General features: G+C 55.1%; 1 protein-coding gene across 2 annotated transcripts; it reads left to right on the forward strand.

The window, feature by feature from the left end:
• On the forward strand, positions 1-26,857 carry LOC119863969 (D-3-phosphoglycerate dehydrogenase). Of its 2 annotated transcripts, XM_038561933.1 has the most exons (12): positions 1-255; positions 4,831-4,982; positions 6,923-6,988; positions 11,028-11,082; positions 11,183-11,281; positions 19,178-19,310; positions 19,778-19,926; positions 21,397-21,549; positions 23,659-23,791; positions 24,718-24,848; positions 25,397-25,634; positions 26,557-26,857. In XM_038561933.1, the coding sequence occupies exons 1-12, from the start codon at positions 118-120 to the stop codon at positions 26,709-26,711; spliced, it is 1,602 nt and encodes a 533-aa protein (XP_038417861.1). In that variant the 5' UTR covers positions 1-117; the 3' UTR covers positions 26,712-26,857. The 2 variants fall into 2 exon arrangements, with proteins under 2 accessions (XP_038417861.1, XP_038417859.1); XM_038561931.1 differs by lacking the exon at positions 1-255 and having other exon boundaries at positions 4,550-4,982.
• The last annotated feature ends 357 nt before the right edge of the window (positions 26,858-27,214 follow it).

The following is a 27,214-nucleotide window of genomic DNA, read 5'->3' on the forward strand; positions in this document are numbered from 1 at the left end:
AGCGCGGGGCGGGAGGCCGAGGTCCCGCCCGGAGGCAGCAGCCCGCCTACCTGAGCCACGGCTTCTCCCCAGGTGCTCCTGCCCCGCCGGCGGCCTACCCCGAGGCTGACGCCCGCGATGGCCTTCGCAAATCTGCGGAAAGTGCTCATCAGTGACAGCCTGGACCCTTGCTGCCGGCAGATCCTGCAGGATGGAGGGCTGCAGGTGGTGGAGAAGCAGAACCTGAGCAAAGAGGAGCTGATGGCCGAGCTGCGGGTAAGGCGGGCGGGAGGGAGACGAGAGCCGCCGAGCTCGGCGGCATCCCCTGCGGAAACGGCGGGGCCAGCGCGCCCCCCGCGCCCCCTGGCCCGGCCCCGGGCAGTCCCGGGCCTCCCGCGTGGGGGTCGGGGGGGGGGAGGAAGGGCGGCTCCACCGGGCCGCGGGCTGCACGCGGGATGCCCGCGCCGCCCCCAGCGCCTCGGCGGCAGTGGCCCCGGCAGCGCGGCGCCGCCTCTCGGCCCGCGGGGACGGGGAGCGCAGAGGCTTCGGCGCGGGGAGCCCGGGGACCGCCACCCTCCGACTAGTCCCGGCTCGGCCTGCGGCTCCAGCTTTCCGTGGGGGGCGCCGGCGGAGCCCCAGCCTGGCCCGTGGCAGCGGGAGGGGCTGCAGCGCAGGCCAGGCGACCGGGCCAGGCCCGCAAGCCCCGCGCCCGCCTCTCGTCTGATGCAAGACCGCCGCGCGCTCTCCCCGCCCCTGGGCCTCCGGGGAGCTCTCGGGGGAAGGGGGCGGGCGGGGGCGCCCCGGTCCTAGGACCGCCCCTGCGGCCGCCCCGCCACCCCCGCCCCCCCGGGATCCCGGCTCACTTACCTCCCGCTGCCCGCCTCCCCGGGGGCCTCGGCCGCGGTCAGGAATGGCCAGCTGGATGAGCCCGACCCCACAAGCCCCCGGGGAGTCTCTGCGTCGTAGCAAACCTCTCGGGCCAGCTCGTTGCGCTCAAAGTTGGCGCAATCTACTTCGGATCTTTCCCTGCTTGTTTGTAAGGGGCCTGTGGGGCTGGCTGCCTCGTGCAGCCTTCGGACGTTTCTTGCGTGACCTCTTGGCTCTGCTCCTGCACCCAGCACCCCACCTTCCAGCTCCCACGACCCCGCGGCCCCAGCGCACATGCACCTGTTCCATTTTCTCCCTGGAGGGGCCCTTGACTGAAAAACCGCAGAGGCGGCTGCAGTCGCTTTAGCTGTGCTGGAACCACACGGTGCTGGAAACCCACTGCGCTCCCTTGTCTGCCCTGGCACCTGCCGCTGTGTTTCTCCACGAGGCTGCCCTCCTCCCACCCCACCGCACCCGCGCCGGTGCTGTATCTGGTGACTTAGAGAGTAACCCTGTACTGTCCTGTACTTGGAGGAGCGGCTGACCCGGCCCTGCCTTCAAGAGGCTTGTGGACCAGTCAGGGGGCCTGGCCAGCGCTCCAGGGTTGACCAGATGACACAGTACAGACAAAGCCCCAAGTGAGACCCCCAGCAGCCTAGCCTCCCCCTTCACCTCCCCTGCAAAAGTGGAACAAGACGGGTGCTTAGCCTGAATGGGGTGGGAGACAGGGGCTTGGGATCTGATCCTGGAACACGGTAGGACTGGATGGGAGACAGGCACCTCACACTTGTCACCTCCTCTTTTGTATGGGTGCTATCAGTGGCCTTGGCTCAGGGCAATGGCCAGAAGGCAGTGCAGTGGCTTCTAGACCAGCTTCTGACCCTCCCTCCGCCAGAGCAACAGGGTAGGATGAGTGGCCTCACTTGGGGCTTTGCAGCTTTCTTGTGGAAATTAGAAATCCTCATGTCTAGGATTTTGAGAGAGGGACGGGGTGGGGGGGGGGTGGGGGGGTGTTAAAGGCAGAATTGAGAGGAACTGGAGGCCTCTCCTCTAGTGGAGGGGTTCCGAGAAGTTGGGAAGTTGGCTGGGTGGATTGCTGGGATCTGGAGCAGCAATTTGGAGGATATATTAAAGGCACTGAAATCTCCTGGCAGGAGAGGGGTGTTTGTTGGCTACTGGCTGGCGGCCTCGTTGGGCAGTTTGGGAACCCCCAGCCTTCCTGTCTGTCTTTGTAAAACGTTCACGTCAGAATACCAGTTGCTCAACCTGGAGAGGCCTCGTGTCCACACTATGTCTTCTTATTCTGGGTGGGGAGGTGTCTGAGTTGGTGGCCCCTGCCCTCTCCCATTAAATCTTTCATATTGACAGAAGTTGGAGCTCGTTGCCTGCCCAGGCCCGGCCTCTCTTCCCGCTCCTTGGTATTCTGGGCAGGCACAGTTTGCTCTCACTGACTCCATGGTCGGGAAGTACAATTACCCCTGAGAATGGTGCTTTTCAGACTCCACACAAGTCACAGTACAGTATTGGGGAGCGAAGTGGGTTTAATGGGTCATGATTAGCATTTTAAAAACCAGAATAAGAAATATCAGGGAGCAAGGCAGATAGGCAATCAGTAGTGTGTCGGGAAATTTGTTTCAATTATATGGGCAGTTGTGCTGTCTGTGTAGTTTGTGAGTATAAAATCACAACCTAAACGTATGTTTCGTGCTTTCTTAAAAAAAAAAAGATTTTATTTCTTTATTCATGAGAGACACAGGGAGAGGCAGAGACATAGGCAGAGGGAGAAGACATGGGCAGAACTCCATCCGAGGATCCTGTGATCATGACCTGAGTGAAAGGCAGACACTCCACGACTGAGTCACCCAGGTGTCCCCATATATTTCTTACCATAAGTCTTATTCAAAAAAGTTTAGAAAACCCTGGCTTAGAAGAGTAAAGCATCGTGTTCAGAACTCACAAACTCTTAGACCGGGGACTCCTCTTCCGTCAGCAGATCTGACATCTTACATAAACCTAATACGCAGGAACCTTTAAATCTTACCATGTATCCGTGGTTTTTAAACTCTGACCACGACCCACGAGAAGAGAAGAAATTCATTATACATCATAACTCGGTATATACATACATATGTGTACAATACACACAGTAAAGTTTCATGAAATAATACCCTTGCTATATGTGATACATACATTTTTCTTTGTTTTATTGAATAGCAAAAAAATAGCCAATAAGCTACATGCTAATAATGCACTTAACTTACTGAGCACATTTATTATTTTTGGCTCAGAATTTTAAAAAGGATAAAGAATGGGAAACTTGTCCATGCAAGAGTCCATCTTTTGAAAGTAAGTTCCGGTGCACCTGGGTGGCTCATTCAGTTGAGGGTCTGACTCTTGATTTTGGCTCAGGTCCTGATCTCAGGGTTCTGGGACTGAGGGCCCAGTCAGCCTCTGTGCTCAGCAGGGAGTCAGCTTGAGGATTCTCTCTCCCTATGCCTTTCCTCCCACTTGAGTGCACTCTCTCTCTCTCTCTCTCTCTCTCTCAAAAATAAATAAATAAACATTTGAAAAAAAGCAAGTTCTTGGCCTTTTGTACTAGGATTTAATTTGCAAAAGTTAAATAGACATTTCCTAAATCAGGTTCTCACATATTGTGCCAACCGACACCTCCCTGCATTCTCTAGCTGAGCAGCAATGACCTGGAGAATTGGACTTTCCTTATGATTTATGTCAGAGGCACCAGCCATGCTAGAATTACCCTCAAGGCCAAGCCTGTCCTCCTTGGGAAAGGAGGCATGTTTGAACTTGAGAAACGTGAATGGCTTTCCACTGCTGAGTTAGCATAGTTTGCTTAGAACAGCCATAAATCCAGCAGAACCGTGGCCTTTTTCCAGCTGTAAGGCAGCTGCAGAGAGCAGTAGACAGCAGAATGGAGGCAGTTTTGAGATTTGCCAAAATGGACTGCAGAGCCTTGGAGAAAAGAAAGTTGTAGTCACAGCACACTGCACCGTGGAAGGGGGAGGATTTGCAAAGGCCTCCAGTTTGCGTAACAGAGTAGAGGAGCAGGCATCTTGGAGTGGAGTCTTGGAGGGATGACCTTTGACCGGAGTAGGGGGTGGTACCCAGGAGTGCAGGGGTCTTGAGGGGTCACAGAGATAGGCCGCCAGTAGATGCGATCAATAGGTGCTGGTTGAATATCTCGATCGGTGATGCAATTGAATGAAGTGGGGGTAGTGGAGGGTGTTAAGCGACCTTGAAGGCTGGTGGGCCCTGGCCATGTAAGATGTGGGACCAGGGTCTATTGAAGGGGAGTCTCCAAAGGCAGATGCCCTACCTGGGTCAGGTGAGCTCTGAATGAACATCTGCACTGGTCTGACTGGAGACTCTTCAGACTTCCTGGCTTCAAAGAAAGCTGGTCTGAGGGACACCACCCTTGTGGGAAAAGTGTGGAGAGACCACAGGGTAACAATCCTGAGGGAGATCCCTCCATGGCGAAGGCTGTGCCTGTGGAAGTCTGGTAGTGCCGTTTCTGTGCTTGTCCTGGGGCCTGCAAGCACGAGGTGGGTGGACTGCGGGAGAGCGTGCAGCCACCCCTGTGGGAGGCAGATTCCTAAGGTTTGGGGAGGGTGCTGGTGGCCTTGGAGAAAGCGCTTGAGGAGGCCAGATTCTTGGGGCCCAGTGGAGGAGGTGATGGCCTCTGAGGAGGGCCAGAGCGCATGTCCGTTGCTCTCTCTATCACTTCTCACTTCCTCCTCACACACTCAAGGCAGCCAAACCTCAGAATCCTAGCTCATGGGGGATGCAGCTTGGATTTGACCCCAGGCCTGCCTGATGGCAGACCCTTTCGGATGCATATGCTGTCTGCTTCTTTTCTCTGCGCACATACATCCGAAGTCGGCCGGCATGCAGGGACTCCCACTCTGGCAGAATGGGTGCAAGGCGGTCTTGAAGACCGGCTGTGGACAAGAGTGTCTTCTGCCCCAGGACTGTGAAGGCCTCATCGTCCGCTCGGCCACCAAGGTGACTGCTGACGTCATCAACGCAGCAGAGAAGCTCCAGGTGGTGGGCAGGGCTGGCACAGGCGTGGACAATGTGGACCTGGAGGCTGCAACCAGGAAGGGCATTCTGGTCATGAAGTAAGTCGCGAAGCCCCCGGGGGTGGGTGTAGAGGCTCACCACGAGTGGGGAGGGGGACACTTGGGTTAGTGAAGACCGGGTCAGAGTAAGAAGGGCTCCCACGAGGATGCCTGGTCCAGGCGGAGTCCAGACAGTCGGGTCTCGCTCACAGCGTCCTGGTTCCCCAGGTGTTTGAGGAGGAGGCTGTCCTTGTGATCTCAAATCACTGGACAAACCCACCCCACAGACATCTGCGCTGCAGCCTGGTTGGGGAATTAGAAGAATGTTTGTTAGTGAATCCATCTGCATCCCCTGTTCCAGGGGTACCCCCCCCTCCGCTGCTGTGTCTGGAGCAGGGTTTTCCTAGGCTCTGCTTTGCTTTCTGCCCTGTGCAGATGCACAGCCTTTGCTAGTTGAGCGGCTCTACATCCTTTCCTTTCCTCACTGCCCTTGTCCTTCAGCAGCCAGAGTCGCAGTTTCTCTTTCACACTCCAGGGCCAAGAAGGGAAGGGTGAGGGCTGTTTTTGCAGAAACTCAGAGCAGAGGTTGTGACTGCATGCCAGGGCTGGGCCACACATTCCTGGCTCCCGGCTGGCCCTTAGATGATGTGGCCAGGTCATTGTTGCCCACTTCTTCGTCCTCAAGCCTTCTCCCTTCTCTCAGGAAATTCAGCGTCCCCAAAAATTTCCCCTCCCTTCTCTCCTCTTATAGAGCATGGGTGAACTGACCGGTCATCTGACTGAGGTCAACATCCAACCGAAGAAATGTTAAATGGTAACCCGTCCTACATTCTTCCCCTGGACACAGAGGCAGAGCCCTCAGCCCTGCACCCCTTCCTACATCCTAGTACAGCCTGTTCGCAGGGTTAGGCAGGAAGCTCGGTAGAAAGACAAACTCTGAGAATCCTTTACTCTTGACTTTTTTGGGGGGGATAAGATCTCTTGCCTTTTCCTCCTTGTAACTTTCATTTCCAGAAATGAAAAGATCCATAAAAAGAAAAAAAAAACGGTAAACATGTGTGTTAATAAACAGTTCAAAAACCAAAAAAAAAAAAAAAAAAGAGTGAGAGAGCCTTTGAAAAAAGAAAAATAGATTCATGGATTTCAGCTGTATTCTCCTTTCTGTGAAATGGGCAGAGTCAGCATGGCCCTCGTCAACATGGCCCTGTGCATTAAGGTGTGAGGAAGCGTTCTCACTTTGGAACTTGTTGAGAGATAGGAGAAGTCAAACAGGTGAAGATAAAAATCCTAGCTTTGGGGATCCCTGGGTGGCGCAGCGGTTTGGCGCCTGCCTTTGGCTCAGGGCGCGATCCTGGAGACCCGGGATCGAATCCCACGTCAGGCTCCCGGTACATGGAGCCTGCTTCTCCCTCTGCCTATGTCTCTGCCTCTCTCTCTCTCTCTCTCTCTGTGTGACTATAGTAAATAATAAAAAAAAAATCCTAGCTTTGTCACTGATAGAGGCTGGGCTGGACAACTAGGTGAAGGTGTGTAGGCAGTGGGCTGACGTGATGTGACGGGCTGGCTCACGCATCTTCTGCACAGCCTCAGTAAGATCAATGGCATAGAGTAGTGGGAATCTGTGGTTTCGGTGGGCAGGTAGATCCTGAAACAAGAGGGAAGAGAAATGCTGAGCCACCCACATATCTCCCCATCGAATGAGACACTTCTCTGCCTTGGGAGAAGGGAGTGTGGGTAGGAGGCCAAGTGTGTTGCTCTACCTGAAGTCCCTCCATGTGAAACATGCAGCCAGGGCAAGGGGGTTTCCCTCCCCTGGGTTTAGGGCAGGTGTCCATCGGAGAGCCCAGGTTGGAGGCCTGCGGGTTGGGGGTTGGACTTAAGAGCAGGTGAGCAGAGGGGGCAGGAGCCTGAGCACACTTCACTCACGGCCTTCTCTTGGGACAGGAGTGGGAAGATGGGCTCTGGACGCACTGACATCCCCTCTCCTCTTCCATCTTTAGCACCCCCAATGGGAACAGCCTGAGTGCTGCAGAGCTCACCTGTGGGATGATCATGTGCCTGGCCAGGTAAGTCCATCTTCTCAGCAGAGGCAGCCTCTTCTGTGTCCATGATTACGACTCCCCAAATAACGTGCCCTGAAGAAGGGTAGAAACGCTTCAGCCTGACACTGTGCAGACAGCCGAGAATTTTCGAGGCCACCCGTCTTTATGGGACATTCAATACAGTGGTCCTGGCACACAAAGGTCAGACAGCTTCTCACAAATGAGTGGAGGGGGGGGCGTTCGGCATGGCTGCTCCTTACCTGGGAGCAGGCTCACCGAGAAAATGATTATGTGCCATCTTCCTCTCCTCCTTGGTCATTTCCTGTGTCCATGCCATCCTCCGGCTTCTTGCACCTCCAAGCCTCACAAATATGGTTTCTGCTCCCTGGAATATCCTTCTCCATCATCATTTCTTTTCCGAGTCGTTCTAGTACTTTATTACACTCGTTATTAAAAATACAACTTCACACAGGTTATAAAACAGAGGCAACACGCAACATTTTTATTTAGTTCAGAACATTATTGAGTGAATTAATGCCAAAATGTAGCAACCTCCATGCCTCAGAGACTCCTCATACCCCAGAGGTCCCAGACTTTGCTGCACATTGATAACATCTTGGATCTTGAAACACTCCTAATGCCTGACTTGCGCCCCAGAAATTCTGATTTCATTGGTATGGGATGAAATTTGGCATAGGGATTTTTTAACAAATTTTTGATTTTAGGAGTTTTAGATATAAAGAAAAGTCGTAAAGATAGAAGGTCCCACATATGTCATACCCAGTCTTCCGTATTATTCACATCATACGTTAGTATGGTGCATTGGTCACAATCAATGAACCAATGTTGAATTATCAATACATAACTTTCAACTGAAGTCTTCCCCATCATCTTTATCCAGATAACTCTTGTTCTTCAAGATTAAGCTCGAGTATTAGCTCATCAAGGAAGCGCTCTCTGGATTCCCCCCACTGGGCTGTGTCCCTCACTGACTGTTCTGACCCCGGGCTTACCTCTGTCACTAACCTTTCAGATCTTTATTGTGATAGGATGGAGTAAGAACTGCTCTGGGATCCCTGTGCCAACCTGTGGATTCTTTTTTTTTTTTTTTTTTTTTTTTTTTTTTTTTTTTTAAAGATTTTATTTATTTATTCATGATAGTCACAGAGAGAGAGAGAGAGAGGCAGAGACACAGGCAGAGGGAGAAGCAGGCTCCATGCACCGGGAGCCCGACGTGGGATTCGATCCCGGATCTCCAGGATCGCGCCCTGGGCCAAAGGCAGGCGCCAAACCGCTGCGCCACCCAGGGATCCCCAACCTGTGGATTCTTAACACAAGGGAACTCAAGTGGGGAAGTGTCTTGCTCTTCCAGCAGGAACTCTGGGGGTGTGGGGCTCTTGAGTAGAGGGCACAGCCTAAGAACCACCGGCTGTGGCACAGAGTGTACATGAGCCTTACTGTATTGGGTAGAAAATGATGGCATTGAGCCCTGCTGTCGAGTAGGCAATTCAGGCACCTGTGTGGCCAGTGGGGAGGGCGAGGGGCTGGTGGACAGGGCAGGGAGTTCACTAGGTCCCTTCACACAGCCTGGGATGCTTAAACCAGGGGACCCTGGCAGCCAGGGCTCTTTTTCTCTCTACTCAGACCTGAAGCTTCTGTGGCCAAGAAATTACTGTTTTCCCCTCTGGAGACCTGTTCTCCCTCCTGCTGGGGCAGGGTCTGGAGGAGCTGACCTTTGTTCTGATGCTCCCCAAGATTTCTACCTGAGTTCTTAAGTCTTCACTGCTACTCACTGGCCAGTGAAGAGAGGAGAGGAGACTGGAGAAAGCAAAGAGCATGGGCAGCGTGCACAGCAGAAGGGACCCAGCCAGGACGGGGTCCGGGAGCTGGCTGTCTGGATCTCCCACAACATCTGGGCTGGACGTATTTCTCCCAGAGAAGCCCGATGCCCTGGTTTCACTTGTGCTATTAAATTCAGTGCTGCTTTTGGTTTTGTTTTTGAGTTAGGGACTGATCTGTCAGCTTTCTATCTATTTAATTCTCTCATTGGTTTTCTGGAGGTGGAAGGGAAGGCTTGGGAGCCAGAAATCATTTTTCTCCTATTGCAGGACCAGCTTTGTTTAAGAGAGTAGATAAAGTGGAATGATTTCAAGACAGCGGCCCATTTCCAACCTCTCACCCAATGACCTCACTCATCAAAGATGCATCAAAACTAAGAAACAAGCACCCTATTGAGGAGGAATGGAGTCTCCCACACCTTCTGGTGTGTCTGCTCAGACTGCTTTTCCAGCAGGGCAGCAAGAGCAGAGTGGGAGTTCTGGACAGAAGGTTGAGAGCATTAAGCAATGTGGGTGGAGAGGGGGCCTGCATGGGCCTCACAGTGGGGGACTTTGAACTCACAGCAGGGGCTCCTGAGGTCTAGGAGCAGAACAATGACACAGAAAGAAAGAGGAGAATGCAACCTGCTTTGAAGTCATCTCTCCCACCTTACCTTCTCTTTCTCTAAGTCAGGATGGCTACCATTCAGTTCTTGGGATGCCCCTCCCCCACATCATGGTCCTCCCCAAACTGGCCCGGTGGGGACCCCAAAGTGCCTGGAGAGGATCCCTGAGCGGCCTGCTATCCCGTGCCCCACAGTGCCACATGCAGCTCTCTTAGATGGCACCGTGGGGCCAGGAGGGCCAAGAGCAGGACGTGAGCCAGACCTGAGAGGAGCCGGGTGGGCTCTGTCTCACTTGGTCAGGGGCAGGTGAGCGGGGTAGCCTTGCTGAGAAGGGGGCACTTCCTCAAGGCAAGTCATTGTCCTTGCAACATTCCTGAAACGAGGACCCTCTACTGAGGATGATGGACCAGAGCAGCCCACCATCCGGTGACGGAGCTTCTTCCCCAGGAGGCTTGTTACTGAGGCTTTGGGAGTTTGCCCACGAGATCCCAGGAGCACAGATCCCCCGTCAGCTGGACTCGCAGATGGAAGCATGTCCTGGCGATGTGTAAACATGAGAGAATGCTTTTTTATAAGAAATCCGCAATGGAGCTACAGGGACATTATGTTGGAGTCTCTCCCTCTTACACGCGCGCACACACACACACACACACACACACACACCCCACTCTGAGTTTTGTGGCCTGCAGGAAAGACCGCATTTAAATCCCGAGGAGGCTCACTGCTGGGAACGTTCTTTGAGTCCATTCAACTACTTCCGATGGGGTGATGTCCTGCAAGATGTTGAGTCCCCAGTTGTCTCCACGCAGTTGTTGTGAGCGTTACATGCGCTAAAGCATCTCCAAGCATGTCTCATGGAGTGTCTAAAGTAGAGCATGGACTCCTTAAACATTTTAAACGTTGTTTCCTGTCTCCCGGATTCTCTTCCAGAGAAGCCTGGGTGACCACATCCCACGTGACGTAATCTTGTCCTCTCACCTCTGACTCTGCCCTAACCCCCTCTCACCTCTGACTCTGCCCTGACCGCCTCTGTCCCTTCCAGAAACACGTGGAGACTCAGACTCCCCCCCCCCCCCCGCCGTGTTAACCAATCAGAGGAGAGAGGCTGGGCTGGGGGTGGTTTGGAGAAGAGGTGGTATGGACTATAGCATCCCGTCCCCCCATTCCAGTGCAGCCTGAGACTGCTGGGGTTTCAGGAACTCTCGAGGAAGGGAAATACCCAGCTGTCTGCTGATACGGTGGAAAGTGCAGGTTGCGGGCTTGGATGAAAGAGGAAAATGAAAATCCGTGAACTTCTGGAGCACTGGATGTTCTCAGAGCCCCTCAACACCCCCATTTTGTTATCCCTGTGAACCGTGGAGGACTGGTGCTTGCTTTCTACATGCTTGTCACTCAGCAGTTGACTGACTCTCAGACTCCCAGCTGGGAACAGAAATCCCGGGGCTCCCACATCAGGTGTGCCTGACAGGTTTTCCTCTGCTCCGCTCCGGGTCTCTGTACCCGAGCTCTAGACCAGCCTGAGCCTGGTTCGCCCTGGGAATGACTGACTGACAGAGAGGGTGGCTGTGCAGACCTCACATCACTCCCATGTGGGCCCACTGAACCTGTCTGTCCTTGCAGGCACATCCCCCAGGCGACAGCTTCCATGAAGGACGGCAAGTGGGAAAGGAAGAAGGTGAGCGGCCAGTCCTGCCTCGTCCCGCCCAGCTCGGCGCCCGAGGCCTCACTCCCGGGGCTTACTCTGGCCGCGTTGCCTCTTGCTTGTTTGGTTGCAGTTCATGGGAACAGAGCTAAATGGGAAGATCCTGGGAATTCTTGGCCTGGGCAGAATTGGGAGAGAGGTGGCCACTCGAATGCAGTCCTTTGGGATGAAGGTAAGAGGTTGGTGAGGCCCTTTGGTGTGGGGCTCCCTGTAGCAGTTTTGAGAGAGGCAGGTTTGCTTGAGAAAAGGTAAAGGCTTTTTCCTAGGAGGGGCTGACCCTCCTTCAGAGCCTCTACCGAAGTAGGCGGTGTAGCCGGGGAGGGCAGGGATGTTGGCCTGACCTCAGAGTCCGGGCATCCTTGGTGGAGGTCCCTCCGCTCTGGGGCAGTAATTGCCTTGAGTCCCAGCGGAACAGAGGGGCTCGTATCCTGTGCTGCTTTGCCTCTGCTGCCGCAAGGGCTCTTTGTTTTGCTGTGTCTGTTGCCTGTGATAATTCAGAAAAACAGGAGCACATCTGTAGCCTTATAGCAGGGCCGTTATCCATCCACCTTCTGGCTCCACTCCACAGTCAGAAGACACGGCAAGATGATTGTGCAAATGCCGTGCACGATGTTAATCCCGTGGTGGCTGGAGCACCTCACGCATTTCTCAGCAATTCTCCCTGACCCCTGTTTCCCTCCAGGACCCTGCTTTACCCTATTCTGGGAACTCAGTGGTTCTTCTGGTCAAGGGAAGGCTGTCATCGAGAGCAGTGCCACACCCTGAGGCCAAGCCAGGAGACCTTGCAGAGCGGTGGCCCCAGAGCCATGGGAGGGGACCTGTAGGGGCGGGTGACAGGGTGGCTAGGTGTGCTAGCAGACATCTCCTTGTTCACTCCTCGTGCCCTCTCTGCCGTGGGGGGATGATATATTCAAACTGCCGCCAGGAAGGCTTTCGTTAAACATAAAAAAAAAAAAAAAAAAAAACAGTTTTGACAATCAGATCATTTCTAGAAAACTTTACATGGAGCTGCTCTGGCATTTCCCTTCTCTTTCCTTCTTCGTCCCTTTCTCTTTGTCTCCCCAGCTTCATAGAGTTAAAGGGAACCCTACGGATTAACCCTTAATTTTTATATTGATGTCAGGAGTTTGTGAATTTTTGCTGAGGCCTCCAGCAATGGAAGGTAAATAGGAGGGCATCCCATTACACCACGCGGAACATCTTCCTCTCCCTCCTGTCCTTATTCCCCACACACTTATTTACATCAGCCAGACATCTTCCTAAGCCTCCGCACTTTTCTCTAGATCCCGGAGAGGGGCCTGTGGCCCAGCAGGATCCACTGATCATGAGAACAAACCAAAGCCAGTCCCTCCTGTGCAGGGCTGGCCAGGTGCCCTGTGCTGCAAGGAGAGCTTTCTCTTCCTCTTCTGTGAGGGATTAAAGTAAAGGCTTAGCTCACCTGGAATTCTGATCCTCTAAAATCAGGGGCTGGGGGTTAAGTAAAACTTGGAGTGCCATACTCAGACAGGTGAGCGCCTCATTGATGACACAGAGACTTGGGGACAGGCTGTTTGGCCCAGCTGCTCCTCTGTTAAGTTCCCTCCCCTTCCCCACAGCGCCACAGCTCACTGGACTCTGCTTGCTCAGGAGCCTTCATTATCAAGGACTTGAGACTTTGGGGGAGTGACTTACCCAGACAAAAAGCCCCACCTCGTTTGCTGAGTGAGGGACGTGATCAGTAAGCTTCTGTGCTCAGCTACTCAGCTGCTGCCAGGCTGCTCCCGAGAGGCTTGGAGGGATATGGATTCTGAGCATCTCAGTGGAAGTGGCTGACACCCCTCAGACATGTGTTTGATCAGAAACGTCTAGAACCTGTTCATGAATGTCATTCTGTGTGTCCAGGCATACCTCACACGACACGCCCGAATTCCCAGCGTGACTTTGAGGGTTTGCATGCTTTTGTATGTTGCAGCACGTCACTGCTCCCCTCGGGGGTTCTTCTGTCTGGATATCTCTGGCCGGTCCCTGTAGGCTATCCTGCTTCTGGGACATGATCTTTATAAACCGCTGAAACACACCTTGAAACGGTCACCCGCCCCCTGCCCTTGCCAGCAGCCCCGGTCATTTTGCAGTGGCCCAAGTGGCCTTTGTTCACGCTCAGGGCTCACTTTGACTGCGCTTCCTAACTGATACCTAGGCCCAGATGAACTTTGCACAGGGCAGACAGATTATGGACCTGGATGATGCAGGTCCTGGATTATGGACCTGGATGATGCTCCTCAGTTGGTGTTTGAACATTTGGGGAAGCAAGATTTTCGAAAGTGCAAGGAGGGAAGATTCTAAAACAGGCTGTGAAAGAGTTTATCAGCATCCAGTCAGGAAACCATGCTCAGTGTTCACTAAGCACAAGTTGTTTTAAATTGGCCTTGTTCTCCCTTTAGAAGCCAATATTAAACCGATCGTCATGGATGTCCTTAGGGGTCTTATACCTGGATGATTTAAAATTGTATTTTAGTCATGTAATAGGTGAAGGGATTTTCACAAAAATTGAAATATAGATCCTCATCTCCTTGTTTACCACCCCAATCCTGGTCTGCTGCCAGTCACCTGTGAGGTAACATCAGTTTGCTGTGTATCATCTCAGACTTTTTTCTGTGCATTTATGTGGAACACATAGAGTTCTTTCCCATTGTGTGTGTGTGGGGGGGGGGTCTGTGCCTATAGAAAGTACAATACTGTACATGGTGGTAAAACGTAGATCTTGGAATAAATAAATTTATCCTATTTGTAAACTCTTCCATGGGGTTCTGTTGTGTGGACGAATTGCTTTTATTTGGCTTCTTCCTCAAGGACAGATGTGTAGATTGTTTGGAAATGTGGATTTAGTGAGACATTGGTGAGATCTTCCCTGACACCCTTGGGGTTAAGATGGAGACTGTGATCTTGGTGCGAAGGCTTAGTAACGGGTTGAAGGATAGCTCCGTCTCAGTCTGAAGGGAGATGGTACAGGATGACGCAGGGCTATGCCTTACCCATCCTTCTCATCAGCGGTCTGGGTGATAGGAAGCAGGGGGAGGTGATTAATTCTTAAGACTGTGGAATCATATCCTAACTGATGTGAGAAGGCTAGCAAGGTTGGGCATCCTAATAAGAAGTTGAGCTAAGATACCTACCAGGACCCTCTATATGGGCCCCCAAAGCAACCAAACACATTTGGATGTAGAGGTGTTGTTAAAACCCTTTTCTAGGGGAGGGGACCTTGGGTTGACAGAAACGCAGTGTGGTTCACAGTGGCATGGCTAATAGAAAAGGTAATGTGACTTTTGGTAGCATTAAAAGAAGTATGACTTCCAGCACAGGGACGGTGACATTCCTTATGGTCTGTACTTCCTAAGGAAGGATTGGAGGCACTGGGGTCACAGCCCCGTCATGACTTGGGAGGCCATCGACTAGCTCTTCTATAGAAGAGTCATGCTCCCCAAGGAGTGGATCTAAGGAGGACCAGTAGGTACAAGCCATGGGGGACAGAGCTCTAGCCAGAGCTGGCCCCAAATGGAATGAGAGAGTTAGTCTCCCAGTACTGCAGATACTCAACATGAGACTGGCTAAGCACCTGGCCAGTATGTGAGGACGAGGTGTGAGCATGGGCAGAGAGGTAGAAGCAGATGGCCTTTAAAGCTGTCATAGCTCTGAGCACCCATTGCCCATGGGATACGAGTTTCTTTATCTGCGGAATAGTCTTTAGCAGGGAGTTTTTTGTGTGATCATAGGAAATAGAGTAAAATTATTAAGGACTGTGGTTTGTTACAGTAACTCGTGGGCACACTGTAATTAAGACAGAGTGGGACCAGAAGGCATAGGGCACCCTGAGTAGTTCTGGTTGGGTGGCTCGGGCAGTGCTGCAAAGCACGTGAAGATATTTTGATCACCCCTTCCTTCCCTGGTCCTGGGATGTCCCCTGGCCTATAATCTGTCCCCTAGGCTGTTAGTCACTAATTAGGCTGGGTAACTAACATCCAACCCTTCCAGAACATCGTGATTTAAGAGTTGACCCCTTTGTGTCACAGGAGCAATCAACAGAGTCCCTCTTGTGCTCAGACGTTGGGTAGGGACTGCCCCCTTTCCTTTCCCGTCCCTTCTTTGTCACTATCTGCTCCCTCAGGGAAGCGGGGATCCTAGACCTTAGCTCTGCTAGGGAGCTCAGCCACCTGGCTTCCCACAGCACCTGGCGGGGGCGCTGTGTGTTGGGGAGAGAAAGCCCACCTAGGCCCCCATCCCAACCAGACAGGCCTGGAGAGGAATCTTCACGTGCCACCTGAGCTACCTGACTTGCTCTGAGCCACATGGCACAGATGTGGGTGTCAGAATCATTCTGGCCATCTGCAGCCTGCTGGTTGTCGGAGTCATCTGAGTCTGATGCTCCATGGTGTTCTTTCTGCCTGGAGCTTTTTCTCAACCCATTTGCTGAAATGTTATGTTGTACATTCTGGAGACACAACTCATTCATGCCAGCATGCCCGCTAGAGTGTTAGCAGGCCAAGCCAGCCAGCAACTGAGCCTTGCACTCTCTTACCAAGGTTTCCTGTGAGGAACAGGCCAGGATCTCCTAACGGTTTCTTGGTGGCCCGTGTTGTGATGAATCTGAAGTTATCCCAGAGGGATGGACATTGAACCTGAGGCACCAGATGTCACCAATTCTCTCAGGCCCAGCTAATGTTTACTGAGGTCTACTGTGTCAGAGACTGTGCTTGCAGTGACCCCTGCAGGGTCAGTATTCTTATTCCAGGTTTACAGACAAGGAAACTGAGGCCCAGGAAGGTTATATGGTATGTTTGAGATAATAGGACTGGTAAATGGTGGAGTCCAGCTTGAGCTCCAGGTCTCCTGACTTCCGATCTAGTACGCTTTGTCTTGCATCCCCACCACTGTCTTCATGCCTGATCCAGGTGAGTTAGACGGTCTCTGCTCTGTCACTGTGCTCGACCTTCCTCGGGATGAAATCTCCTCAGGATGCTCCTAGCTCAGTCTGGTAACTGGAATTCCTACTGCGCCAGAGTACTGATTTTTTTACATTCTTCCCAGAGCCCCAAGTTCTGGGAAGGTACCTTAGGGACATGGGGATGGGACCCTAGAGAGAGAGTAAGTGGTAGGGCTCTGGGCCTTCACCTCTGCAGCTCTGATCATTTTTTATAGTGGGTTTCTGAGTAAGATGTCATTGTGTGAAGGGAAGAGAGTTCTCATCTTCAGCCCGAAGAATTAGCTGTGAGGCAGTAGGAGGATGTGATGATTAGGCTCCTTTCCTGGAACCCCTTCACCGTGAAAGCCTCCTTGCTCTCAGGCATCCACTGTTAAGCCAGAGGCCCAGGGGAGGTGTAATCATCCTCGCAAGGCTGCCTTCTATGACACCAGCTAGGACGTGGCTCTGTAGCGCCACTTGAAAAGCTGGGGTTCCCCTGCTCCCCAGCGTTAGGAGCCTGTCCTGAGGCTGGGATTCAGGTGGAGAACCCCTTGGTGGGTCTCCCTCAGGCTCCTCCGTAGGGTAGTCTTCAGAGGGTACATACCTGGAAGTGCTGCAACGTGTGAGTATCGGGACATCTGACCCGTTCCAGGGTGCGTTAGGACCCTACTCAGACATTGTTCCCCTGGGCCCAACCATATACTCTTTCGACTCCCCGCAACGTGGTCTCCTGGTGTAGGAATCCCAGCTCCTAGCCGTGTTCAGCTGCCATCTGCCCTGGGTCTCCCGAGTGAAAACTGAAAACCATTTTCTCAGCCGAATTCTGCCCTGCAGTTGTCTGCAGCCGAACAAGAGAAAGACAGCTGAGTCAGACCCTGCTGACCGCTGTGGAGGATGCGGGTCCCCTCCTTCCCCGTCTGCTCCCCACCAGCTGCAGGCACCCAGCACAGGGTGCAGGCCCCCAGCACTAGGCCCGGCTCCGCCCACGGGACCCTTCCTCCCAGCGCTCCGTGCTGCTTCTGGACTCCCGAGAGCCCCAAGCCCCAGAGTGGCGGGAGCTCGCCTCCATCGGGGTCAGCTCTGTGACCTCTGCTGGCGGTCCCCGTCCTCCCCCGCTCACGTGAACGAAGTACATCTGGATTATAGATGAACAGGGCCCTTGTTCCAGGCAGCCCTGAGCTGGCAGACAAAGAGCACTTGTAAGGGATCCTCTCTCCTCCCCTGGACGCTGCTTGTTCCCCCGGAAACGAGTAGGTTACAGCTGAGGGGGGAATGACCACTGGGGCTGGGGGTTGTGAGCTTTCAATCCTACAGCCTCTCCCCCAAAATCTCCCCCTTGGCTTTGCTTCCTCCACAGGCTGATGATGAAAACTGTGATCTGAAACTTGTTCCTCATTCACGACCATGTCAGTCTCTTCTCTGCAAGGGCGGAATTGGTTACACAGGAATCCTCTTTGCCAGTATTTTCGAGATGACTTTTCTGTTTCCCACAAGGAAATTCATGATGAGCAGGGGAGCATTACAAAGCACAGGAAAGCATAAAGGAGAACAAAAATGAGTTCCACCACACAGACATGATGACGGTTTCCAGTATTAGGCCTTCTGTTCTGCTTGTTACCTTTTGTTCAGTGCCAGGCCGCCTCTGAACATTCTGGGGTTCGCCCCTAACATTTCAGGGTTAAGAGAACTGTCTTTTCAAGGAATATTGAATGACTGAGTGTTGGAGCAGGCGATGACTTTGAAATCATCCACCCAGCTCCTTCACTTCGTACTGAGGACCCAGGTCCAGGTCTCCTGGGTCAGCGTCCGTCCCTTGGCTCCTGCAGCTGCGTCCTGCCTTCTTGAGGACACGGATGCCTTTGAGATTGTTAAGGCTCCTACGCCTCTTTCCCCCAGTGGGTGCTGCGGCCCCGGCCAAGCCGAAGGAGGGAGCCGCGGCAGGCCTCCCGGGGTGACCAGACAGAAAGTGGATTATGTCTCTGCTGTGTCAAGAGGTGGCTGCGTCCTGGTGGTTGTGGATTCTTCGAATCCCAGCTGCTGGTGCTGGCTTGATCACCTTTAGAGGCTTGCCCTTGCTGAGGACATGTGTGACTGGTGCCCGACACTGTTCTGATACAGGACATGTTTCCATTGACTCTACCCGGTTGCTCAGGTGGGGCTGTGAGGCCCCTGACCTCACCCCACCTAGAAGGGTGGGCACCAGGGGTGCAGGCTTCCAAATCCAGACATCCTTCTTATCCACACTCGACCATCTGCCAACCATGCGACCTTGGTTGAATCATTTCACCTCTCTGCCTTAGTTTCCTCGTTGGTAAATCGGGGCAGGCAGGGATCTGCCCAGAGGAAGGTTCTTTCTGGGACCTGTGCCTTCTATGGTGCCTTGGTGCCTCCTTTTTTCTCCTTCTGATCCTCGCTCCCTATTCCCTGTCACTCCTGCCCTGTTGAAAAGATCCGTCCTGAGCATTGAGGCCTCTGTGTGGTGAGTCACCCAGTTATGCCTTCCGAGACTAGATGCATTTGGAGCCTTCTGAAAGGGCACTTCAGGATGGGACCAAACCTTGCCCGCTGGCGGGTCAGCACTCCTCCCCAGCGACCGGTCTTGGTCTCCTTGCCTGCCCTGCTCTGCACCGCTGCCCCAACCTACTTCTTTCTCAGTCTGTGCAAGAGTCAGGGCCCCTGCCTGTTCTCTGGCCCTGAGGGTCCTCGGCTGTGGCCAACCTGTCCTCTCTCGCCTGGTTATACCCTGCTAGTGTAGTGTGTCTCTGCTCCCCACGTGGCTGTCCTGCCTCTCCTGGGTTCCCTGTTTGCTAAGGGTTCTGAGCTCCCCCTTATCCAACCTCACACACGCACATGTGCACACACGCACACACACGCTGCTCTTGCATCTGTTCATGGTTAAGAGCTCGGAGGTAAACAAACTCCCTTCACACTCTGGGCCAGCCCCTCCTAAATAGAGAGCCCCACTTTGTTCAGCTCTAAAGTAGAATAGTATCAACCCTTGTTGTATTACCGTATTTGGACAGACTTAGCAGTAGTACTTGGTAAATGCCCGATAAATGGCCTCCATCATAATGATACCAGTACTAGTAAGGAACAGTGACATTTGCTCGTCTCTCTCTCGTTTCTGACCAGACCGTAGGGTACGACCCCATCATTGCGCCAGAGGTCTCGGCCTCCTTTGGTGTCCAGCAGCTGCCCCTGGAGGAGATCTGGCCTCTCTGTGACTTTATCACTGTGCACACACCTCTGCTGCCCTCCACCACAGGTATGTGCGTCCCTGCCTGTGGGTCGGCCACGGAAGCCACAGACCAGAGAAGGGTGGGCCCTCAGCCTGGGCCTCCGCAGGCATGTGGACTAGGGCCCTCGAGCATGGAGTGATGCTCTGCTAGCTGATCCTGCATCCCACGGAGGAGGGATGAGCTAGCTGGAAATGCATGGCTCGACACGTACGACCCGTGACCCCATGGTGTTTGCTGGGGCCGCTGCTGGCCTTTCCGGTTCCGGGACTTACTCAAAACACTAGGATCTCTGGGACTCTAGGATGTTTCTAGACTGAGTTTGGTCTAAATCCACAACAGGGCCTTTGCCCCCGAGCCTGTGAGAAGGGAGAGGTGAGACCAGAGAGGCTGTCGGCGTGTGGGGAAGGAGCTGGTACGAGGCAGGGAGGGCTGCTGGCACTGGTGCTGGGGTCCCGGGCAGCGGTGCCGCAGGAAAGCCCTTCCCTCCTTGCAGGCCTGCTGAACGACAGCACCTTTGCCCAGTGCAAGAAGGGGGTGCGCGTGGTGAACTGCGCTCGGGGAGGGATCGTGGACGAGGGGGCCCTGCTCCGGGCCCTGCGCTCTGGCCAGTGTGCTGGTGCCGCGCTGGACGTGTTTACAGAGGTGAGTGCCTGGTGGAGGAGAGGAGCGGTGAGCAGAGGGGCCCAGGGCCGAGAAAGCCCAGTGTGCACGAAGAAGGTCTTTGCCTTAAGGAGGCCTCCACGGCACTCAGGAGGAATTATGTTGCCAAGAATAACACCTTTCTGGTTTGGGGAGCCCTCTGGAGTGCGGTGCACAGGCCGCCGTGTGGTCTTTGCAAAACTCAGATTTTAAATAGGACCCAGTTCCTGGTCCCAGGCTCCCTGCGCTGCTGTCCTGTTGATGACTGCAGGGAGGACCGCGCGGCACATCCGTTCTGAGGCTGAGGGTTTGCGGCAGAGAGAGAGCATTTGGGGCCGGGTTTAAGGTCTCTTAATTATTGACCGAGGTCTCTGATGAAATGAATCCCGTTGCCAAAAAGACATTCTGCCCAGTGTCTGTTGGCTTTCCTTTCCTTCGTGTCTTCTGGGGAGGGAGGGCAGCCTGAGGCGAATGGCCAGAAGGGGTCCCCTGTGCCCTGGGGGGGCTGCTCTCCCCCAGTCTCTCTGTCGGAGCCAGAGACCCCGTCGTTGCTCGCCCGAGCCACCCCCCCACCTTACACCAGAGGAATGACGGACAGTGCATTTCCAGCTGGACTCCAGCATCACAGATCCAGGGCAAAGAGCAGGGATTTTGGCTTAGGCACTGGAGGGTTGCTGGATATCTGCGGTGGGGCCCTGGCTCGTCCCCGGCCCTCTCTGAGCACTGTGTTGCCCTCACTGTGTATTCCCTGTCCTGAGCACGCAGGGTTTATACTCCTGGTCATCTTTCACAACTAGATGGTAAGCTTCTGGAAGGCAGATGTGCGCCTGGCCCTCTTTGTACTGACATTCCCTGATCAGCACCTTCCCCTGCCTGTCTCTGGCCTTCTCGTGGCACCCGCTACCAAGTACACAGCACTCCCAGGCCCAGGTGGCCAGACAAGAGGCCTGAGAGACATTCCCAGGGGCAATACATTGTGCTCAGTGAGCAGAGGGGGTGGGCAGAGGTGCCCAGGTGGACCACCTGCCCTGGTGAGAGCCAGGATGGGACAGCTGTGCAGAGGGCCTGGAAGTGCTGCAAGGATTCAGGAGCGAGGGGGAGCTCGAGGCAAAAACCAGTAACAAACAGTAGCTTCACTGGCTGAGAACATCCTGTATTACTGGGGTGCAGTCTGCACGACAGTGTTTGGTTCTGGGTAGTATTCACCCATTTTATAGATGGAGAAACCGAGGCTCAGAGAGGTGGAGATTTCTCCAAAGGCACATAGGTCTAAGCGGGGGAGCCGAGATGTGCATCCCGTCCTTAGCCCTGTCCACTCTGCTGTAGAGAGGTGTTGACGAGGAACCCGGCTGTTGAAACCAGAGACAGAAGGCGTAGAACCTTCTAGCAGAACCAGAGTAGAAGGCATCCTCGGCCCCACGCCTCTCCTCCAGCCTCCCTGGGCAGGCGACCAAGAGGTGTCTCTCTTGGCAGGAGCCGCCACGGGACCGAGCCTTGGTGGAGCATGAGCGCGTCATCAGCTGCCCCCACCTGGGCGCCAGCACCAAGGAGGCCCAGAGCCGCTGCGGGGAAGAGATCGCCATCCAGTTTGTGGACATGGTGAAGGGGAAATCTCTGGCAGGCGTCGTAAGTATGGCCAAGTGGGCCTGGGGCCGGGAGGTCGGAGGGAGGAGCCGAGGCCCGGGAGGGCGGGTGGTGTCCGGTTTGGGGCATGGTGACAGCTCTGGCGGGCAGTGGTGTGTTGACCAGATTCGGCCCTGGGGGTAGAAGATAAGGCCTCCTCTGGAGCCAGGCTTCTGGGTGGGGCGGCGGGAGCCCCCGTCCCGAGCTTTCCTAGTTGCAGCCTGGTTGCAGGGAGGCGGCTCGGCCCTGCCGTATTGTAGCCTTGGTGCAGAGATTGTGGCTCTTCCCAGGGCCCGGGCTCCAGAGAAAGGCTCCTTTGTTCTCCACATGCTTTGAGAATGGAGGAGCGTGGCCTGGGCGATGCTGGACGCCGTGGGGATGGCGGGTGGGGGCCGGGGCTGGTCCTTGACCTTCCTGGCTGACCCTCGGCGTGGGGACTTTCATTGCTGAGGACAGAGCAGTAGCAGGAAAGACACAGGGTGCTTTGTTCAGCCTGCCAGGCCTGGCGTGATAGCCCAGCTCGCCGGGCCACCCTGCCTGCTACACCCCGAGAGAGTAGGGGAGCCAGCTACTCCCCTGAAGGACCCACAGGACGGCGCTCAACCACAACACGTGGCCCGTCCACCTGTGCCTCTCCCTTCTCTCTTCTGCATCTCGCGGCTCCTCAGTGTGGGGGACACTTTCTCACTCCCTCTGCACATCTCTCCTCTGAGCAGCTCTCCCCAGGTGCCGTGCTGGGACCGAGGCCATTGCCAGGCAGTCAGGGCTGCACCTGTCCCTCTGCAGCCCTTTGCCGGGCAGGCCTCTGCCCTCACTGTTGCAGCCCTCAGGGGTTACCATGGAGTCCGTAGGTGGTGGTGGCGGTCCAGGCCTTTTCGTGAAGGGGGCTCCTTACCACCGGCTCCATCAAATGGAACCATAGACTGTTCCCATCTTATAGCCTGCTTCTCCCTCCTCCTGTGTCTCTGCTTCTCTCTCTCTATGTCTATTATAAATCAATCATTCAATCAATCAATCTTAAAAAAAAAGAGTATGTGAATCCAGTGACACCTGGGTGGCTCAGTGGTTGAGCTTCAGCCTTTAGCTCAGGGCGTAATCGGGTCCGGGATTGAGTCCCGCATCAGGCTGCCTGCGAGGAGCCTGTTTCTCCCACTGTCTGTGTCTTTGCCTGTATCTGTGTCTCTCATGAATGAATAATTAATTAATTAAAAATATGTGAAACCAGCTTTGCAAATTGTGATATTTGGTCAAAGTGATTAATGACCGTGTAAACACTCACTTTCTTCTTTTCCTAAGCTTTTTTTTTTATTATTATTATTATTTATGATAGTCACACAGAGAGAGGGAGAGGCAGAGACATAGGCAGAGGGAGAAACAGGCTCCATGCCGGGAGCCCGACGTGGGATTCGATCCCGGGTCTCCAGGATCGCGCCCTGGGCCAAAGGCAGGCGCTAAACCGCTGTGCCACCCAGGGATCCCCTTTTCCTAAGCTTTTATTTATTTCTTTAACAGAGAGAGGGAACCAGTGCTGAGGAAGTGCAGAGGGTGGGAGAGAGAGAGAAGCAGACTCCTGGCTGAGTAGGAAGCTGATGTAGGGCTCAATCCCCAGGACTCCGAGATCATGACCTGAGCAGAAGACAGTCCCTTAACCGCCTGAGCCACCCAGGCGCCCCCACTTTCTTTTTTAATTGAGGTGTAAAGTAAAAGGGAAGGCGTCTTGGAGCGACCTACCCCTCTAGGTCCCAGTGATCCGTGACTCCCCACACATCTTAAGTCAAAGACCACCTTCCTATTGTGGTGTCCAGACCCATCATCTCAGGAACAACCGGTCTCCTGTGTAAGGGGTGAGGTGGGCACAGTTTGTGGGGGTAGGGTGCAGAGAAATGCCTTTTTCTCCCTTCTGGCAATTTTGTGCTCTTTTCTGGCTCTACAGCTCTCCCAAGCTGAAGGCACAAGTCTTGTGGTGGCTAATGGAAGTGGTCTCCACGCTCCCCACCCCAGGCACCCGAAACCAGGACAGCCCTGTGCCTTCTGCTCCCCACTGTGGAGCTGTGCTCAGGAGCCCTGCCCTGCCTCGCGCTGACCTCAGCTCTGCTTCCCCGTTCTGTGCAGGTGAATGCCCAGGCCCTTACCAGTGCCTTCTCTCCACACACCAAGCCTTGGATTGGTCTCGCAGAAGCTCTGGGGACGCTGATGCAAGCCTGGGCTGGATCCCCCAAAGGGACCATCCAGGTGGTAACACAGGGTGAGTTGGGGACACTGCAGAGGGAGGGAAGAGGGTTGTGTCTGTAGCAGGTCCCAGACAGCGAGGGGCTGGGAAAGGACTGGACATAGCTCTTGTGACGCCAAGTCCCCTGTTCTGTCTGCATAGGGCTCACTCGCTACCCAATGAGGACAGAGGGGACAGTCCAGAAAATACTAAGAAATATGTGTGATTTTCACAAGTCACGATTGTATAGTATTCTTAAGATGCACGTGTTCTGCATGCAAGAGAAACCTCCATGAGAGACAGTTTCATGGGAGAGGCAGTAGGATTGGGGGAGGGAGTCCCAGCTTGAGGGACAGGATCTTGATTCTGGGTTTGACCCTGTCGCTGTGAGATTTCCCTTTGTCTGAACCTGGGTTCTTCACATGTAAAGTGAGAGTCGGGGCGGGTGTACCAGATAGGGTGGTGGGACAGGGTGTGCCCCGTGACACGGTAAGGTAAGGTGGGTCCTGAGGCGAGCTGATGGTCCCCGGAGCATTGCTCAGCTGGGGGTGGGAGGAAAGAGAGTGGCCTCGGTCTCCCTTTGCGACTGCAGGCTCCGGCCACTTTCCCAGTGGGCCCAGCGTAGGCAGATGTAGTTGAGAGACTGCGCAGGGCTCTAGTTCCTACACCCGCAGAGGCTGGTCCTCCTCGTGGCCCGTTGAGCATCTGCTCACGTGGGAAGAGCTTGGGGGTGGTTAGACCTGGGCGCTGCTAGAAATAGGGGAGGTCAGAGCTGCGGGATCCCCAGAGGAAGCAAGGCAGGGAACTGGGTGCCTTCCAGAGGGAAGCGGAACTTGGCCCGCAGGCTGGGGCTTGGGCCCCGGGCAGTGAGGAGTCCCTGACCCCAGGATGGGTGTCAGCGCCCTGCCCGCTCCTGTGCTGCTCAACAAACAGCAACCTTATTGTAGGTTCTCTGTCCCCAGGGACGCCCCTGAAGAACGCCGGCAACTGCCTAAGCCCTGCAGTCATTGTCGGCCTCCTAAAGGACACTGCCAGTCAGGCGGATGTGAACTTGGTGAACGCCAAGCTGCTGGTGCAAGAGGCCGGGCTCAGTGTGCGTGGCCCCCGGAACGCTCCTTTCCTGTCCGCCCCGCCCCCCTCGGGCTCCATCCCGTGCTCCTTCGGCCCCGGCACCCAGGTTCTCGATCAGCTCGCCAGTTCTGGAAGCTCCGCATAGCTGCTGAGCGCCCGCAGCCCCGCGCCTCCCCTTTGGTGCCTTCCCCTCTGCTTCCCTTGTGAGATCCCAGCCTGCGTCTGAGCCGGGGGCAGCTGGCAGGAGCAGTGGGCAGCGGAGCTCCCGGGGCTCCCCCCCTGCTCCCCGCCGCACTGGGCCACTGACCTGCCCGGGAGCGGAGAGCCGGAGGGGCCGGGCTGCCCCTTCCTCCTCCTCCCCAGCTCGCACCTGCACCTGGACCCGCAGATCCCTCCTGCCCCCTGAGGGCGGGCGTTGACTGTCCCGGGCAGAGCCCTGGGCCCTCTCCTGCAGCCCCAGTGGCTGAGCGTGTCCGCCAGGCTGGCGCTCCGCAAAGCGGTGTTCGGGCCGCGGAGGGGAGAGGCCATGCAGCTGGGAGGCCTAACTGCGTCCTCGCCTTCTCCCTGCAGGTAACCACCTCCCACAACCCCGCTGTGCCCGGGGAGCAGGGCTGTGGGGAATGCCTGCTGACCGTGGCCCTGGCAGGTGCCCCCTACCAGGCGGCGGGCTGGGTGCAGGGCTCGACACCTGTGCTGCACGCGCTCAACGGAGCTGTCTTCAGACCGGAAGTGCCTCTGCGCAGGGGCCTGCCCCTGCTCCTGTCCCGGGCTCAGCCGTCTCCTCCTGAGATGCTGCCCACCATGATTGGTGAGGAGGGGTCTCGGAGGGCTTCCCGGGTCCTTGAAGCTGTGTGTGTGTGTGTGCGTGTGTGCGTGTGTGTGTGTGTGTGTGTGTGGCGGGGGGGGGGGGGGGTCCTCTCCAGGGATGGGGCTTCCTGGACCTTTGCTTCCTTTAGTCCCACCCCCTCCCTCAGCACATTTCTGTACCATACAGAAGATCTGTCCTGCCCGTTCCCAGAACATTTGGGAAATGGATGCAGAGCTCAGAGGGCAAGCGCCTTCTCTCCTGTGTCAGGGCCCGCGGCAGAGTTAGAGCCCCAGAGTCCCTATTAGCCGGGCTGCTCACCGCGGTCAGCACACAGCGTGCACCTGCCTGCAGGGCTGCGTCTCGGAACTCCGGGCCTTTGGGTGCAGGTTTCTTTCTTCTGACCGCAGGCCCTGGGGGCCAGCCTGACTGCAACAAAGCATGTTGGGGCGGGTGCTCCAGCAGCTGGGGGCATCTTGAACCTGCCTCAGGACCCTGGCACCGGCCCACTGGGAGTTTTGGAGCACTTCCGGGCTTGGCGGTTGTGTCCACAGACCTCGAAAGGCCTAATTTCACCATCCTTGCCAACTGACCAAAGGAACTTTCCCCTGTTTCTCTCCTTTGCTCTTGGTCTGGATAAATCTGATGACCGGCATGGCAGGAGATTGCTCTCGCAATTTGTGGCTGGCTCATTCCTTCCCTACCTTGCGTGATGGTCAGGGGATTCCTAAAGGGTCTCTGAGTAGTGAGGGAAGCTGGGCAGATGCCCTGTCCTTCCATCTCTTAGCGCTTTGTTTCTGACCCCATCACCGTCCACTGCAACTTTGATCACAGAGGTCCACGGGTTCCGACCCCATTCCCAGCCTCTTTTTCTCCTTCCCCCCCTGCCTTGTGCCAATCAGCGGTTTTCCCGTCTACTTCCCAGGCCTCCTGGCAGAGGCAGGCGTGCAGCTGCTGTCCTACCAGACCTCGGTGGTGTCAGATGGGGAGACCTGGCACGTCATGGGCATCTCCTCCCTGCTGCCCAGCCTGGAAGCGTGGAAGCAACATGTGACCGAGGCTTTCCAGTTCCTCTTCTAAGCTCTGGGGGGCCTTTCGGAAGAAACCTGGCCACTGGGATCCAGAGAGAGGAGGTCCACATTCCTCAGCTGACACTGCTTACTCTGCAGACCCTGGCTGACCCCTACAGAGAAGTGATAAGCGGCCAATAAAGAGCCTACGCCCAATCTCCCTGTGCGTCTCTGTTATTACCCCGAGGAGCCACCAGAGGGGAGCTGTGGGCCGAGTTTTGGGCAGCAGGGAGGGCAGGTGGTGTGGAGGGAGGTGGGGGTGGGCAAAGTGCCCGCCTGGCTGTGTGCTCAGAAGAGGGATCCCTCTCCTGTCCGTCTCTCAGATTAGTCGAGGCATTTTCACAGGAAGTCCACTCGGTATGTCCGATCCCTCCCATCTGGGGATATACATGCACATTAACAAACATACCAGCAAACATGCAGCGCACTGCGTGCCCCGGACCAGGGCGGGTGATGTGCCCAAGAGGAGGGTAAAACCCAGACCTTTGGCACAGCGGTCCCCATTCGGTGGGA

This window comes from Canis lupus, chromosome 17, assembly GCF_011100685.1.
Source record: "Canis lupus familiaris isolate Mischka breed German Shepherd chromosome 17, alternate assembly UU_Cfam_GSD_1.0, whole genome shotgun sequence".
Lineage (NCBI taxonomy): Eukaryota > Metazoa > Chordata > Mammalia > Carnivora > Canidae > Canis > Canis lupus.

Excerpts from the sequence above, each read along its gene's own strand:
- LOC119863969 (XM_038561931.1), top strand. The coding sequence starts at position 4,678 with ATGGCAGACCCTTTCGGATGCATATGCTGTCTGCTTCTTTTCTCTGCG. Across the intron at positions 11,083-11,182 it reads GCAAGTGGGAAAGGAAGAAG|TTCATGGGAACAGAGCTAAA; the intron begins GTGAGCGGCCAG and ends GTTTGGTTGCAG. Across the intron at positions 19,927-21,396 it reads CGCTGGACGTGTTTACAGAG|GAGCCGCCACGGGACCGAGC; the intron begins GTGAGTGCCTGG and ends CTCTCTTGGCAG.